The 14,083-nt window shown below is 40.3% G+C and overlaps 1 protein-coding gene across 3 annotated transcripts in view; it reads right to left on the bottom strand.

Annotated features, from left to right (window-relative positions):
* ATAD5 (ATPase family AAA domain containing 5) overlaps positions 1-14,083 on the bottom strand; it is a 46,082-nt gene extending 31,999 nt beyond the window's left edge. For 2 of the 3 annotated variants that reach the window (XM_078437495.1, XM_078437496.1), the window contains exons 1-6: positions 13,626-14,083; positions 7,991-9,885; positions 7,096-7,204; positions 3,050-3,214; positions 1,178-1,304; positions 52-133 (exon numbers count right to left, since the gene is read on the bottom strand). In XM_078437495.1, the coding sequence (XP_078293621.1) occupies positions 52-133; positions 1,178-1,304; positions 3,050-3,214; positions 7,096-7,204; positions 7,991-9,885; positions 13,626-13,691 (2,444 nt within the window). In that variant the 5' untranslated portion in view covers positions 13,692-14,083. Of the gene's footprint in view, positions 1-51; positions 134-1,177; positions 1,305-3,049; positions 3,215-7,095; positions 7,205-7,990; positions 9,886-13,312; positions 13,541-13,625 lie in introns of those variants that run through there. The other variant, XM_078437497.1, reaches the window with a different exon arrangement.

Here is a 14,083-nt window from a genome sequence, read left to right as displayed (position 1 = left end):
AAATACATTCCATAAGACATTTCAGCATTTTAAAATTTGTATTAGACTGACCTGTTTTCATCAAAACCAAGAATAGGATCAGCTGTTTTTTGAGCTTTTCTGGTAAGAAATAAAGGAGCAACTTTCACTTTCCCTTAGAAAAATAAATAGTTAAGTTAGTATCAAAGTTTATCATCTCTACTTACCTCCAGATACTTTTCAATTATAGCTCTATCTTCTTAAACTTAAAAAAAATGAACTCTTCTCAACTTTAACAAAACTTTTTTTTTTAAACTAACTTTTTAATTAAAAAATGTTCTATATAATCATCTAGTCTCCCAATAGCATTATCAGAATCTCCTGGGAATGTTTAAACTACAGATTCCCACAATCCCCCTCCAGAGATTCTTAATCAATATGCCTAGGGAAGGACCTAAAGATTTAAGAAAATTTTTTTTTTAAAAAATTTTTTTTTTTTTTAACGTTTATTTATTTTTGAGACAGAGAGAGACAGAGCATGAGTGGGGGAGGGGCAGAGAGAGAGGGAGACACAGAACCAGAAGCAGGCTCCAGGCTCTGGGCCATCAGCCCAGAGCCCGACGCGGGGCTCAAACTCACGGACCGCGAGATCGTGACCTGAGCCGAAGTCGGACGCTTAACCGACTGAGCCACCCAGGCGCCCCAGAAAATTTTTAATTTGGGGCGCCTGGGTGGCTCAGTCAGTTGAGCAGCTGACTTCTGCTCAGGTCATGATCTCACAGCTCGTGAGTTCGAGCCCCGCGTTGGGCTCTGTGCTGACAGCTCAGCCTGGAGCCTGCTTCCGATTCTGTGTCTTCCTCTCTCTCTGTCCCTCCCCTGCTCATGCTGGTTCTCTCTGTCTCAAAAATAAATAAACATTAAAAAAAATTTTTTTTTTTTTTTAAAGAAAATTTTTAATTTATTCAGATGATTTTGATTATCAGGTTTGGGAATCTCTACCTTAACTGCAGCTAAATAGAAAGAAATGCAATAACTTGAAAACACACAATTACCTTTATAAAACTCTTCACTACATTATAACTTTACTTATTAAAATAGAAATATGTAATATAATTGAACGTTCATATTTTAGAAGACAAGAAATTAAATTAAAATGAAAGCAATATAATTCCTCCAAAGCATTCTAATATTTGTCACAAACATTATCAGATCTCATTACCTGGTACGTTTTTAGGATTCTTGTTAAGTTTTTTTCCTAGCACGTCATTCAGACACTGAAGATTCTTCTGATTTTTCTCGGGTTGCTTTGAAGAAGTAATATCTGAATCTATTATTATTACAGAGTCCTAAGACAGAATAAGAAAAACATTTTTACAATATGTCATACAATTGAGGTTTTAAATTTCAAAAGGATTACAGTGCTAGAAGCCAGAGGTAAGATAATTACATTAGCAGCTCCATCCATCTCTTCATCAGACACTACCTGATTGACACAGAAAACATACGCTATATGTCGTAAATGACAATAGCCTGTGCTATACCATTCAAGTTCACATATCAAAGGGTGGACTTATTATTACCATGGGTTTTCTTTTTTAAAGAAGCAACCAAAAGACTTTACTCCAGACCAAAGAGTCAGTATCACTGAGCTATACAAGTTCTAGCTCTACTCTTTGAGAGCTATACATCCTATAAATGTATTAGATAAAGTCTGATATGCTTTCAGGTGGTCAGTACACATTTACTAAGCATCTACCATGTGTCAGGCAATACAGCATACACAGACAAATGCAACAAGAGTTGGCTTCAAGGTTGTACCAGGGTTTAGGGGACAGAGGGAGAGCTAGTTCAATCATAACACGGTAGGTTGAGAGCAACATTGACTAAAATACAAAAAAACCCATAGAAGTTAAGTACATTTTGGGAAGGAAACTACTTGTCTTGAAGGCACCAACAAAGCTTTCAAGAGGAAGTATCAGAATGTTCGTACCATTATTCCTAATAATCAAAAAGTGGAAACAATCCAAATGTCCGTCAACTGATGAAAGGGTTAAAAAAATGTGATATAGCCATACAAAGTGGTATTATTTGGCAATAAAAAATAAATGAAATATTGATGCTACAATATGGATGAACACCAAAAACACTATGAGTGAAAGAAACCAGGCACAAAAGGCCATATGTTATATGATACCATTTATATGAAATGTCCAGAATAGGCAAATCTATACAAACAGAAAAGTAGATTAGTGGTTGCCTGGGGCTGAGGGAGGGGAGACTGGGAAGTGATAGCTAAGGGAAATAGGAGTTCTTTTTGGGGTAATGAAATACTCTAAAATTGTGGCGATGGAATCACAACTCTGTGAATACATTAAAAGCCAGTGAACTGGGCACTTTAAATAGTGAATTGTATGGTATGTGACTTATATCTCTATAATAAAGCTGGTTTTAAAAAAGAGGAGGCAGGGGTGCCTGGGTGGCTCAGTCAGCTGAGCATTGGACTTTCGGCTCAGGTCACGAACTCATGGTTCTTGAGTTCAAGCCGTGCATCGTGCTCACTGCTGTCAGCGCAGAGCCTGCTTCAACTCCTCTGTCCCCACGCCCCCCACCCTTGCCCCTTCCCCACTTGCACTCTCTCAAAAATAAACATACATACATACATACATACATACATAAGAAAACAGGGTAGCATTTAGCAGGACTTAATGTATGAGTAGGAATTCCTCAGGTAGAAAAGAGTATTTGGTATATGCATTTCAAGCTGAGACTACAAAGTGGAAATAAAAGTTGCACCATTTGGGGAGGAAGGAATAATTCAGTGTGACTAGAGCAAAAAGTGTGTATATGAGGAAGGAGGAAAGGGAAGAGCTAATTCAGCCTATGAAGGATCTCAAATGACATGATGAGGATGCAGACTGTATGCTTTTGCAAAAGGAGCGAAGAGCTTTTAAAACAGAAATGCAAATGATATTCTTTCCACAACCTCAGGGGTATCTTACAATTCTACCTATAACTTTATATGGCTTCCTCCTCCTTCTCCAAGCAGCAGAATAGGACAGAACTCACACCAATAAATATTTCTAATACTTACTGCTGTTTCTGACAATTCCTTCCTTTCAGCAAGCGTCTGATGTCTAGATGAACGTCTTAAGGGCGTCACTATTTCTTCAGTAGTTTTTGACCTACTAATGTGTAAAGCTTTTGCTTTTTCAATCAATTGTTTTGCTTTTGATATACTTTTTGAAGCACTGCTTGCCTAAACAAAAATTTGAAAAACTTAGATCAGTGGCAAACATTTTATATTTAATAATAGAAAGAAATTATAAAAGGCAAAACTTTGGAAACAGTAGAAAGGTTAGTGGTTGCCAGGAGTTAGGCGGGGAAGGAGGGATGAACAGGCAGAGCATAGAGGATTTTTAAGCCAGTGATACGACACTATATGTATGATACTAGAATGATGGATACATGTCATTATACATTTATCTAAACTCACAGAATGTATAACACCAAGAGTGAACCTTAATGTAAACTCGGGACTCTGGGTGATAATGATCTGTCAATGCAGGTTCATCAATTGTTAAAAAATGTACTATTCTGGTATTGATAATATGGGAGGCTATGCATGTGTGGGTACAGGGAGTATATGGGAAATCTCTGTATCTTCCACTCAGTTATGCTGTGAACCTAAAACTGTTGTAAAAAATAAAATCCAGGGGCGCCTGGGTGGCTCAGTTGGTTAGGCATCCGACTATTGATTGCGGCTCAGGTCATGATCTCATGGTTTGTGAGATGGAGCCCCATGTCAGGCCCCACGCTGACAGCATGGGGCCTACTTGGGATTTTCTCTCTCCCCCTCTCTCTGCCCCTCCCCAGCTCACTCACTCGCTCTCAAACATTTAATTAATAAATAATAAAATCCACTAAACATATATAAAACTATAATCATAAATCGTATTAAAAAAGACAAAGAAATAGTTACTTAAATCTTACCAAGGAAATTAGTGTGTCTAGTGTAATTAACATGTCTAATGTAATGTGTCTACCTTTATTTTTAACTAGAAATTTATTCAGATAAATATAATTACATTCATGAAAAACACCCAGAGAGATGTCTATATTAGATGTCTGTATGGATTAGAATTGTTGGTTATTTCCCCACCATCTTCATGGCATCTATTTGACTTTAGTCACCTTTAGGGTGAATCCACTAGAGAGAGGCTGAAAAGGCATTCAGTATGGGAAAGAGCACTAGATAAGAAGTCTGGCCTTTAGGCCTGACTTTGCCATTGATGTACGAAGTGATCCTGTGCATTTAAATATTACCTTCCAGACAATGTGCTTTCCATATTGAGTTCTACGGGTTTTTATGTTTAAAGACATCCAACAAGCAAGGTGCCCAACAGTTTACATTATATGATCCCTTTTAAAAGTCACATATACCTATTTAATCATAGGAAAAAGTCTAGAAAGACATTAATAGTTTTAATGTAACTATTAAAATGGGTTACCCTTTGAGGAGCCTGGGTGGCTCAGTCGGCTGAGAGTCCGACTTCCACTCAGGTCATGATCTCACAGTTCATGGGTTGGAGCCCTGCAGCGGACTCTGTGCTGGCGGCATGGAGCCTGCTTTGGATTCTGTGTCTCCCTCTCCCTCTGCCCCTCCCCTGCTCACGCTGTTTCTGTCTCTCCCTCTCTCTCAAAAATAAATGTTAAAAAAAATTTTTTTAAGTGTGTTACCCCTAGAGAGTAGATAATAACTTTTCACTTTTAATTTTATAAACTTCTGTTTTTAAACAAATGTTTGCTGTTTTTTAAAACCTTCAAGGGGCGCCTGGGTGGCTTGGTCGGTTGAGTGTCCGACTTCGGCTCAGGTCATGATCTCACAGTCTGTGAGTTCGAGCCCCGCGTCAGGCTCTGTGCTGACAGCTCAGAGCCTGGAGCCTGTTTCAGATTCTGTCTCCCTCTCTCTATGACCCTCCCCCGTTCATGCTCTGTCTCTCTCTGTCTCAAAAATAAATAAAAACGTTAAAAAAAAAAAAATTAAAAAAATAAATAAATAAAATAAAACCTTCAAAATGTTTTTAAAAAACTATTGAAAAGCATAGGCATGGATATTCAAAATATATGTAAGAAGGTTAGGAAAACAAAGATTCTACTTTGAGTAGAATTCTACTCTACAATAGAGTAGAATCTTCTTCTATAGTAGAATCTTCTGTATAGTAGAGTGATAGATTTCTGTTGTTCTGCTAGCAAAATTTTTGGCAGGCTGATGAACCTTATTAAGTTCGTATTCAAAATAATCCACCTAAATTTAAATGGATAACTCAATTACTGAAATAAACTGTTACACAAAAAGATATGTTTCAGTGAATGTGAAAAAAGCATACACATACACATTTTGGCAAGTAATTCTGCCGTTACTTGAAATTAGTTTGTTTTTTTTTTCTAATAGTTTTTTTTTTTCTTTCCTGATAAAAGTTCTTAAAGGTTCGTGTTTATAGGGCTGCCTGGGGGGATCAGTCGGTTAAGTGTCTGACTCTTGATTTTGGCTCAGGCCATGATCTTGTGGTCATGGGATCGAGCCTCGTGTCCAGGCTCTGAGCTGAACGTGGTGTCATGTCTGCTTAAGATTCTCTCTCCCTGCACCCCTCTCCCCTGCTCGTGCTCTCTTGCTATTAAAAAAACTAAAATAATTTTTTAAAGTTCATGTTTATACATAAAACAGAAAAATAAAGTTAAAACCATCAATAATCCTATCACCTCAAAAACAGTCATATCCACCCATCCTCCCAGCCTTATTTGGTTACCCCTGACAACACCAGGAACTTCATTGCTGATGGCACCCTACTTTCTCCCTGTTTGTCGGCCTCTAGTCCCAGCCACCCAGCTTGGCTTCCACTGCACGTCACTTCATCCACTCTGAAAAATGTTCTCACCTCCTTTAGCTCCACTGTCCTTCAAAACAGGGATAAATATTTACTTTATGACATTAATGACGAGTACTAAGCATAGTGCCTGGAATGTGATAAGCAGTCAAAAAAAATGACAGCTGTTAAATAACAATGAAAGAGATAACAACTTTCTGTAGCAGTGCCATTCACCCAAGGATTATATCAGAATCACCTTACGGGCATTGTGAACCCACACATACCTGTGCCTACACCCTGGAGAGAATCCAATTCTCTCAAGGTGTGGATACGCAGATTATTTTTAAAAGCAGCTAAATTGGGGCGCCTGGGTGGCGCAGTCGGTTAAGCGTCCGACTTCAGCCAGGTCACGATCTCGCGGTCCGTGAGTTCGAGCCCCGCGTCAGGCTCTGAGCCCCGCGTCAGGCGCTGGGCTGATGGCTCGGAGCCTGGAGCCTGTTTCCGATTCTGTGTCTCCCTCTCTCTCTCTGCCCCTCCCCCGTTCATGCTCTGTCTCTCTCTGTCCCAAAAATAAATAAAAAACGTTGGAAAAAAAAAAAAAATTAAAAAAAAAAAAAAAAAAAAAAAAAAAAAAGCAGCTAAATTATTCTTATATATCCTACCTTTCCCTTTAGGGTAAAGGTTTTCAACCGGCGGGGGGGGGGGGGGGGGGGGGGGGAGTGATGTGCGATTCTTTTTTTTCCTTCCCAGGGATATTTGCAATGTGTGGAGACATTTTTGGTTGTCATAACCAGAGGAGCTGGACAGCGACTCATATGTCATGGGTAGAGGCCTAAGTTATTGCTAAACATCCTACAATGCACGAGTCCCCTATAACAAATGAATTATCCAGCCCAAAATATCAATAGTACAAGGGTTTTCGGACCTGTCCCAGAGTTACAGATCCTACTTTTTGGCCTCTGATCTATAGAAATAAACCAAAAATTGAATCATAACCTATAAGCAGCCTTAAGGAAAATGACTAACATGTAACTCTTACCAAGAAAAGTTTTTCTAAGCAAATTATACTGTCCTTATCAATTGCTCTCATCTCACAATAAGATATGTTGACCACTTAATAAACTAACTAGAGAAATAGAAAAATAGTGAGTAATAACATATGCTATAGTTAATATAACCAATCTATAAAATATGTGAATATTCTTTTGGCACATTACTTCTAATAGTAGCTATTGTTTTAGGAAACGGAATACCCGAATATTCCAATTACCTTTCTAGTCTGAGAAGTAAAATCTCCATCGGTTGCTTCATATTTCTCACATCTTTTTTTAGATTTCTTCTTAGATTTTTTGGGAGTACTAATTCTGGTGAATTTCATTCTGGGAATAAAAAAGATATTCAGAAGCGTTTTATGATTATGTGTAAGAGTTTTAATTAAGTATAGAAAAGAACCACCTAGGGCTTCAATTTCTGGACAGTTCTTAAAAACAAAAATACCCCCTACAATAGTTTCAAACTACTGATCAAAAGTAAGCCAAACTCAAACTCTTAAACAATATAAAACGTTTCCTTTTAGAAATCGTAAAATTACCTCTTAAGATCACTCTTTCATTGACCAAAACCAGCACGCAAGTATATACCTCATACGATATGGCTCAGTTTCCCAAGAAATAAAGCTCTGACTTATTTTTAATCTCATGTTTATTAGATGCAGAGAATTCAGAGATTAGCAACTACGATGAGTAAAAGTTAGAACTCATCTAAAATACATCTAGGAGGCACCTGGGTGGCTCAGTGAGTTAAGCTTCTGACTTCGGCTCATGTCATGATCTCATGGTTTGTGAGTTTGAGCCCCACATGGGGCTCTCTGCTGTCAGGGCAGACCTGCTTGGGATCCTATGTCTCCTCCCCCCCCCCCCCCCCACTCCACCCCTCTCCCCCTTAAAAACAAACATTAAAAAAATAAATAAAATACATCTATAATTCTTCTGAAATCATGCCTGACCTTAAATTAAATGTGAAAAATAAGCATTTTTGAAACTGTTTTGTGCCTTATACATCAGGTATTCTAGAAAAAAATGATACTCTCCAATGCTTCAAGCATTTTCCTTCCCAACTAATATATGGAGAACACTTAGAACTTCAGAATAGAAACAAAACTTTACCTAATAGGGCTCTCTGAGTCAGAAGAGACTGTCATTAATTCTGCCGTATATAAGCTATGCTTTTCTGGTAAGGTGGCTGCTTTTGGAGTGGAAGCCTTTATTGGACTATCATCTTCAGAATCAGTACTTCTAATGACCATTGCGGCAGGGGTGCTGCTGGTTCTTACAGATCTTCTGCTTGACCTGGGTGTGGAAACATTTTCCAGACTGTCTTCGGTTTCGGTTTTACAATGTATGACCTTATCATTAATGGGTACGCTGGTTTTTCTTGAAGACTTCTTGTTATACGGAGAGGAAATCTTTAGAGGGTCTTCCCCAACAAGATTTTCACTGCTAAATAATGTGTTTTTGAAAACTTCCGTTTTCTTTTGTCTTAAACTCCTTCTAAGCCTATTTTGACTCTGTTTACCCTTAAAGGAAAAAGTTGTTCCTTTCTTTTGAGTATTTCCCTGTCTACTTTCACCTGGAGTAGCACCAGTATCTAACATCTTCTTACCCTTTTTCTTCAGCTTTTTACTTTTCTCTTTAGGAAAAGTTCCTTTGTCAGTATGTGACTGTGAATTGCCATAATTTGAAATCATTTGAATGTTAGGATTGTCCATGATTTTTTTAGAATTACCGTCTCTTCCTTCATCATTCAAAGATTTTTCATTGAGCTCTTTCTGCTTATCGGAAGACCTTCGCACTCCATTTTTAAGCGCATCCGATGCTGGCTGCCTAAACGCTTTCATAAACTGTTGTCTTTCTTCTAGAGTGCATTTCGGCTTTGAGGCTTCGGAACTTCCAGCTTCCAGCACTGCCAACTCTAATTCTTCCTCCTGTATGACAACGTTCGATTTTCTTTTCTGAACAGTCTGTTCATTCTCAGGATCTGACAGGCTATTTTCTGTTTCCAACTGTTTTTGTTTCAAGAAAATTGAGGGTATTTTCCGGGTCTTTTTGGGGGGAATAGGGTGAACCTGTGCAAGAACGGTAACTGTCTTGGAGCGTACGTGTTGGGAAATTTCACAGGTTTCTGGGTCACTCATACTACCGCTTTTGACTATATCTTCGACAGTTTCAGAAGGAATACAAATCGCCACTGTAGAGTCTGGTAGGTCTACTTTATTTTCCTTGTGACTTTTCAAAAATTCCTCGTAGGAGACAGTTATTGTCCTATCCTTTAAGCGGGCTGGTTTAGCTATATCACCCCTAGAGTCTGCACAGTCTGCAGGACTGTCCATCTCATCGGCTAGGGAAGGCACTCTCTCCTTCCTGTCTTTACCATCTTTTTGAAGGAGACTTATTTCTTCTGCCAATGGTAAGCTTTCGGACAGATCTATTATATCTCTGTGCTTCCTTTTCCTCATTTTTTTGCAATCATTTTTTGTGATTCCTTGCTTAGGATTTACTCTCTTGGAGCTTTTTATGGAGGTCCTGGTGCTTGACTGTTTTTTGATATCTTGAATACTTTCTGCAAGTACCTCTACACGTTTCTTGCAGAGTGAAACAGAAGTACTACTTTCTGCAAAATCATTATTTAGACCTGAGTCTTCTTTGCTATCGTCACTGTTAATTTCAATTGGAGATTCATTTTCAGCTTTAATATTATTTAGTCGATGAGATAAATTAACTCTCTTTCCCCTCTTCTTGAACTCTATGTGTGAGAACACTCCCAACGGTGTTTTACAGTCTTTGCCACTGTCAGCAGGCAATGGTGGCAATGATTTTATCTTGCACTCTTTTGCTGATTGTGTCTTCTCATTTGTGGGGGACGTCTTTCTAAAATAATTCAGAATATTACTGGATTTGGGTGGAGAGAACACACTGTCTCCAGTCTTCCCTGTTGGTGATAAATATTTTGTAATTGTTTTGCAGGAAGATCTGTCATCATCTTTCCTTCGCTTTTTGCACGCCTATCAATTTAAAAGAAAAGAAAGCACTTACGTCAAGCAAGATCATACAAAACATAAATTTTAAACATGGATCTAATATTTTACCTAATTGAATAAAAAAAGGAAGGCTCCCTTAGGTAACAAACATGATATATATTAGAAAAAAGAGGGGTATCTGAGTGCCTCAGTCAGTTAAGCAAACGACTTGAGCTCAGGTCATGATCTCGCAGTTCGGGAGGTAACAGCTCAGAGCCAGGAGCCTGTTTCGGATTCTGTGTCTCCCTCTCTCTCTGCCCCTCCCCCATTCGCATTCTCTCCCTCTCTCCCTCTCTCTCTCAAAAATAAACAAAAAAAAAATTTTTTTAAGCAAAAAGAGCTTTAAAATTAAACCTACGTTCAAATCAATGTTACATCACAAGCCATACACTTATAATTTGTGTATTTTACTTTATATATATTATACTTGAAAAAAAGTTTCAAGGCCACTATACTTACGTACAAATGTGTTAATTTCTATTGGTCTCTGTTTACAACCTTTGAATACTAGCACCTACCCCACAAAATTTGTAACGAACACCATACACGAAAATATACGAAGTCTGCATGGTAGAACCTCTACAAATATTAACTCCATTCCCTTTGCACTTTTTTAGTTAAAAACAAATTATCCTATCTCTAAGAAACACGCACACAGTGAACAAACCTAGCATCCCAAAATTTACTAATCCAGTAAAAATTTTGAAGGACACTTACCACAAATAAAATTTTCCAATGTTTTAATGTGTTTTATTTATTTATTTATTTATTTATTTATTTATTTATTTATTTATTTTTGAGGGGTGGGGAGAGAGAGGGAGAGAGAGAGACCGCCCATGCACACACGCTCTCAAAAAATAAATAAACAAGGGGCGCCTGGGTGGCTCAGTCGGTTAAATGTCTGACTTTGGCTCGAGTCATGATCTCGCGGTCTGTGAGTTCGAGCCCCGCGTCAGGCTCTGTGCTGACAGCTCAGAGCCTGGAGCCTGTTTCAGATTCTGTGTCTCCCTCTCTCTCTGACCCTCCCCCGTTCATGCTCTGTCTCTCTCTGTCTCAAAAATAAATAAACGTTAAAAAAATTAAAAAATAAAAAATAAATAAACTTAAAAAAAAGAAAATCTTGGGACATCTGGGTGGCTTAGTCAGTTAAGCATCCAACTTGGGTTCAGGTCATGATCTCACTGTTTGTGGATTCGAGCCCTGTATTGGGCTCTGTGCTGACAGCTCAGAGCCTGGAGCCTGCTTCAGATTCTGTGTCTTCCTCTCTCTCTCTGTCCCTCCCCACCCCCCTTGCAAAAATAAACATTAAAAATAAATTAATTTATCAAATAAAATCTTAAAAAATTAAGTAATGAATGGTGAATTATACTTCTAGAAAATTAAAAGGTATCATAAAGCAGGGGCGCCTGAATGGCTCAGTCGGTTGATCTCACACTTCATGGGTTCCAGCCCCACATCAGGCTCTGTGCCAACAGCTCAGAGCCTAGATCCAGCTTCGAATTCTGTGTCTCCTTCTCTCTCTGCTCCTCCTCTGCTTGTGCTCTCTCTCTCAAAAATAAATTAACATTAAGGGGGAAAAAAACGGTATCACAAAGCTATCATCATTGAAAGCATTAAAAGCTAGGGGCGCCTGGCTGGTTCAGTCAGTGGAGCATGCAACTTTTGCTCTTGGGGTTGTGAGCTTGAGCCCCACATCTGGTGTAGAGATTACTAAAACAAAACAAAAAAGAAAGAAAATAAAGGCGGGGGGGGGGGGGGGAGCCTGGGTGGCTCAATCGGTTAAGCATCTGACTCCTGATTTTGGCTCAAGTCAGGATCTCTTGGTCTGTGTGACTGAGTCCCACATCAGGCTCTGCGCTGACAGTGTGGAGCGTGCTTGGGATTCTCTCTCTCTCTCCCCCTCCCTCTCTGCCCCTCCCCTCCTTGAGCTTGCTCTTTCTCTGTCTCAAAATAAGTAAATAAACATTAAAAAAAAAAAGGAGAAGAAGAAGAGAGGCACCTGGGTGGCTCAGTCGGTTGACTATCTGATATCAGCTCAGGTCATGATCTCACGGTTTGTGAGTTCAAGCCCCAAGACAGGCTCTGTGCTGACAGCTCAAAGCCTGGAGCCTGCTTCGGATTCTGTGTCTCCCTCTCTCTGCCCCTCCCCTACTTGCGCTCTCTCTCTCAAAATAAACATTTTATAAAATTTTTTTAGGGGCACCTGGGTGGTTCAGTCGATTAAGCGTCTGACTTTGGCTCAGGTTATAATCGCTCACTTTGTAAGTTCAGGCCCAGAGTCGGGCTCTATGCTGACAGCTCAGAGCCTGGATCTGCTTCGGATTCTGTCTCCCTCTGTCTCTGCCCCTCCCCCACTAGAACTCTATCTCTCAAAAATAAACTTAGAAAAATCTTTTTTTAGTTTTTTTAAATAAAAAAGAAAACCAGAAAAAGAAATAAGTATATATTTAAGAACTTGGTACATGAGAACAGTAGTATTCAAGCTAGTGAGCAAAGAAGTACTTAATAAATGGTATTGGGACAAATTTCTAACCATTTGGATGACTACGAGGCAAAATACAGATGAAAATTGTGTATGTTAAAATGAGATGGTAAATGCATTAGGAGAAAATGTTAATGAGTTATCAGTATTATTATATTACCATGAGATCGTATCAAAGGCTCTGGAGTCAGGCAGATCTAAGTTCAAGGGCTGGCTCTGATATCTACTAGCATGGGACCTTAAGCATATTACTTTTAACTTTCTAATTATACAGGCAATGATACCTCAGCACAGGGTTGATATTAAGCAAAATAATGTGTACAAGGCCCTCACCCTTGCAATACTAAACAATAAGTATCATTGCTATGAAATAGGCTAAGCAGGGCACCAAAAGCAGAAACTGTAACAAAAAGGTTGATAAACCGACCACACAAAAATCAAGAACTGTCTCATTCAAGTACCAAAAGTCCTTCACATCGGAGAAAGCTGAGCAACTCCCTTGATTTAGCAGACAAATATCAGCGTAACAGCTACCAGCAAGTAGACAAAAGTTATTCAATTCCAAAAAATAAGGGAGAGTCCTAGTTAAATAAGCATACATCTTGGCGTACTTCAAGGACACCAGTGTGCCTATTTCAGAACGCTAGCTTGAGATGCTACTCCAATACTTCATGGCATTAGAGTATATAACGACTGCTTGACTGCTTACTGCATTTCACTGAAATTTGGTGAATACGTAAGAATAACAGCATTCCACGTTGGGACTCCTAACTGCAGTATGTTAAGCTCTGGAACCATGAGAAACCGATTTTTTTAAAAAATTACTTTGACTCCTGTAATGGCAATCTAAGCAGTCATCCTCCAATAGGTAAATGGATACACTACTGGAACTTAAAGATTCTTTCCAACGCTAAAGTTCTGATTCCTTACCATGAACCCAGACTTGATCCTGGGATCCTCTGCGACATCTCACAAGTCCAAAACATCAAGTTCCACCAACATCTCAGGACCTGGGGACCGGTCGAGGTATCTTTTAAATCCTGACTTTCCTGGCCCCGCAATCATCTCACAATCTCGATGTTTGTCAGTACCTATCACGACTTTAGGAAGCGACACACTCCAGCAATTGTTGCACACAATGTCACTGCTGTGGGGCCTCACCAGGTCCCTCCTTTCCCCTCCCGGATCCAAAGTTGGGGTCACCTTTCACCCACCTCCTACAGACGGAGATTCTCTAGCTCACCTCAATCTCGTAGTTCTTCACCGGAGGGGGAGCAGCTGCCGCCGCCATGGCCAGGACCCCCACCATGCTCCCTGCTTCCCGGAATGCCGGCTCCTAGGGCGTTGAGCGGCCGGGCCCCGCCAGCCTAAAGGCCATGGAGGCGGCCGGCCCCCGAAGAGGCAGCAGCCGGGCTGTGGGGTCCGTCCCGGACTCCCCCCGCGCCCACCCGCCCGGAGCGGTCGCGGAGACTGGGCCCAGCTCAGCCGAGTCGAACGCGGGAAGGGGCGGTAAGAAAGCGCGGGCAGCGAGGACCCCGGGCGCGGCCGGCGAGCGCAGGGGGCCCTCGACACAGGCGCCCCCAGGCTAAGCGCCCGGGACCGCAATCCCGGCCGGGAAAGCAGGCCGAACGCAGACCCGACCCGCGGGCTTCGGAGGGAATTCTTGTCAATTGGGTTTTCGCGCCGTCTGGAGCGCATGGG

The sequence above is a fragment of the Panthera onca genome, chromosome E1 (genome assembly GCF_046562875.1).
Source record: "Panthera onca isolate mPanOnc1 chromosome E1, mPanOnc1 haplotype 2, whole genome shotgun sequence".
NCBI lineage: Eukaryota > Metazoa > Chordata > Mammalia > Carnivora > Felidae > Panthera > Panthera onca.
Note: the sequence above shows the minus strand (reverse complement) of the source record. Positions and strands in the feature narration are given on the sequence as shown.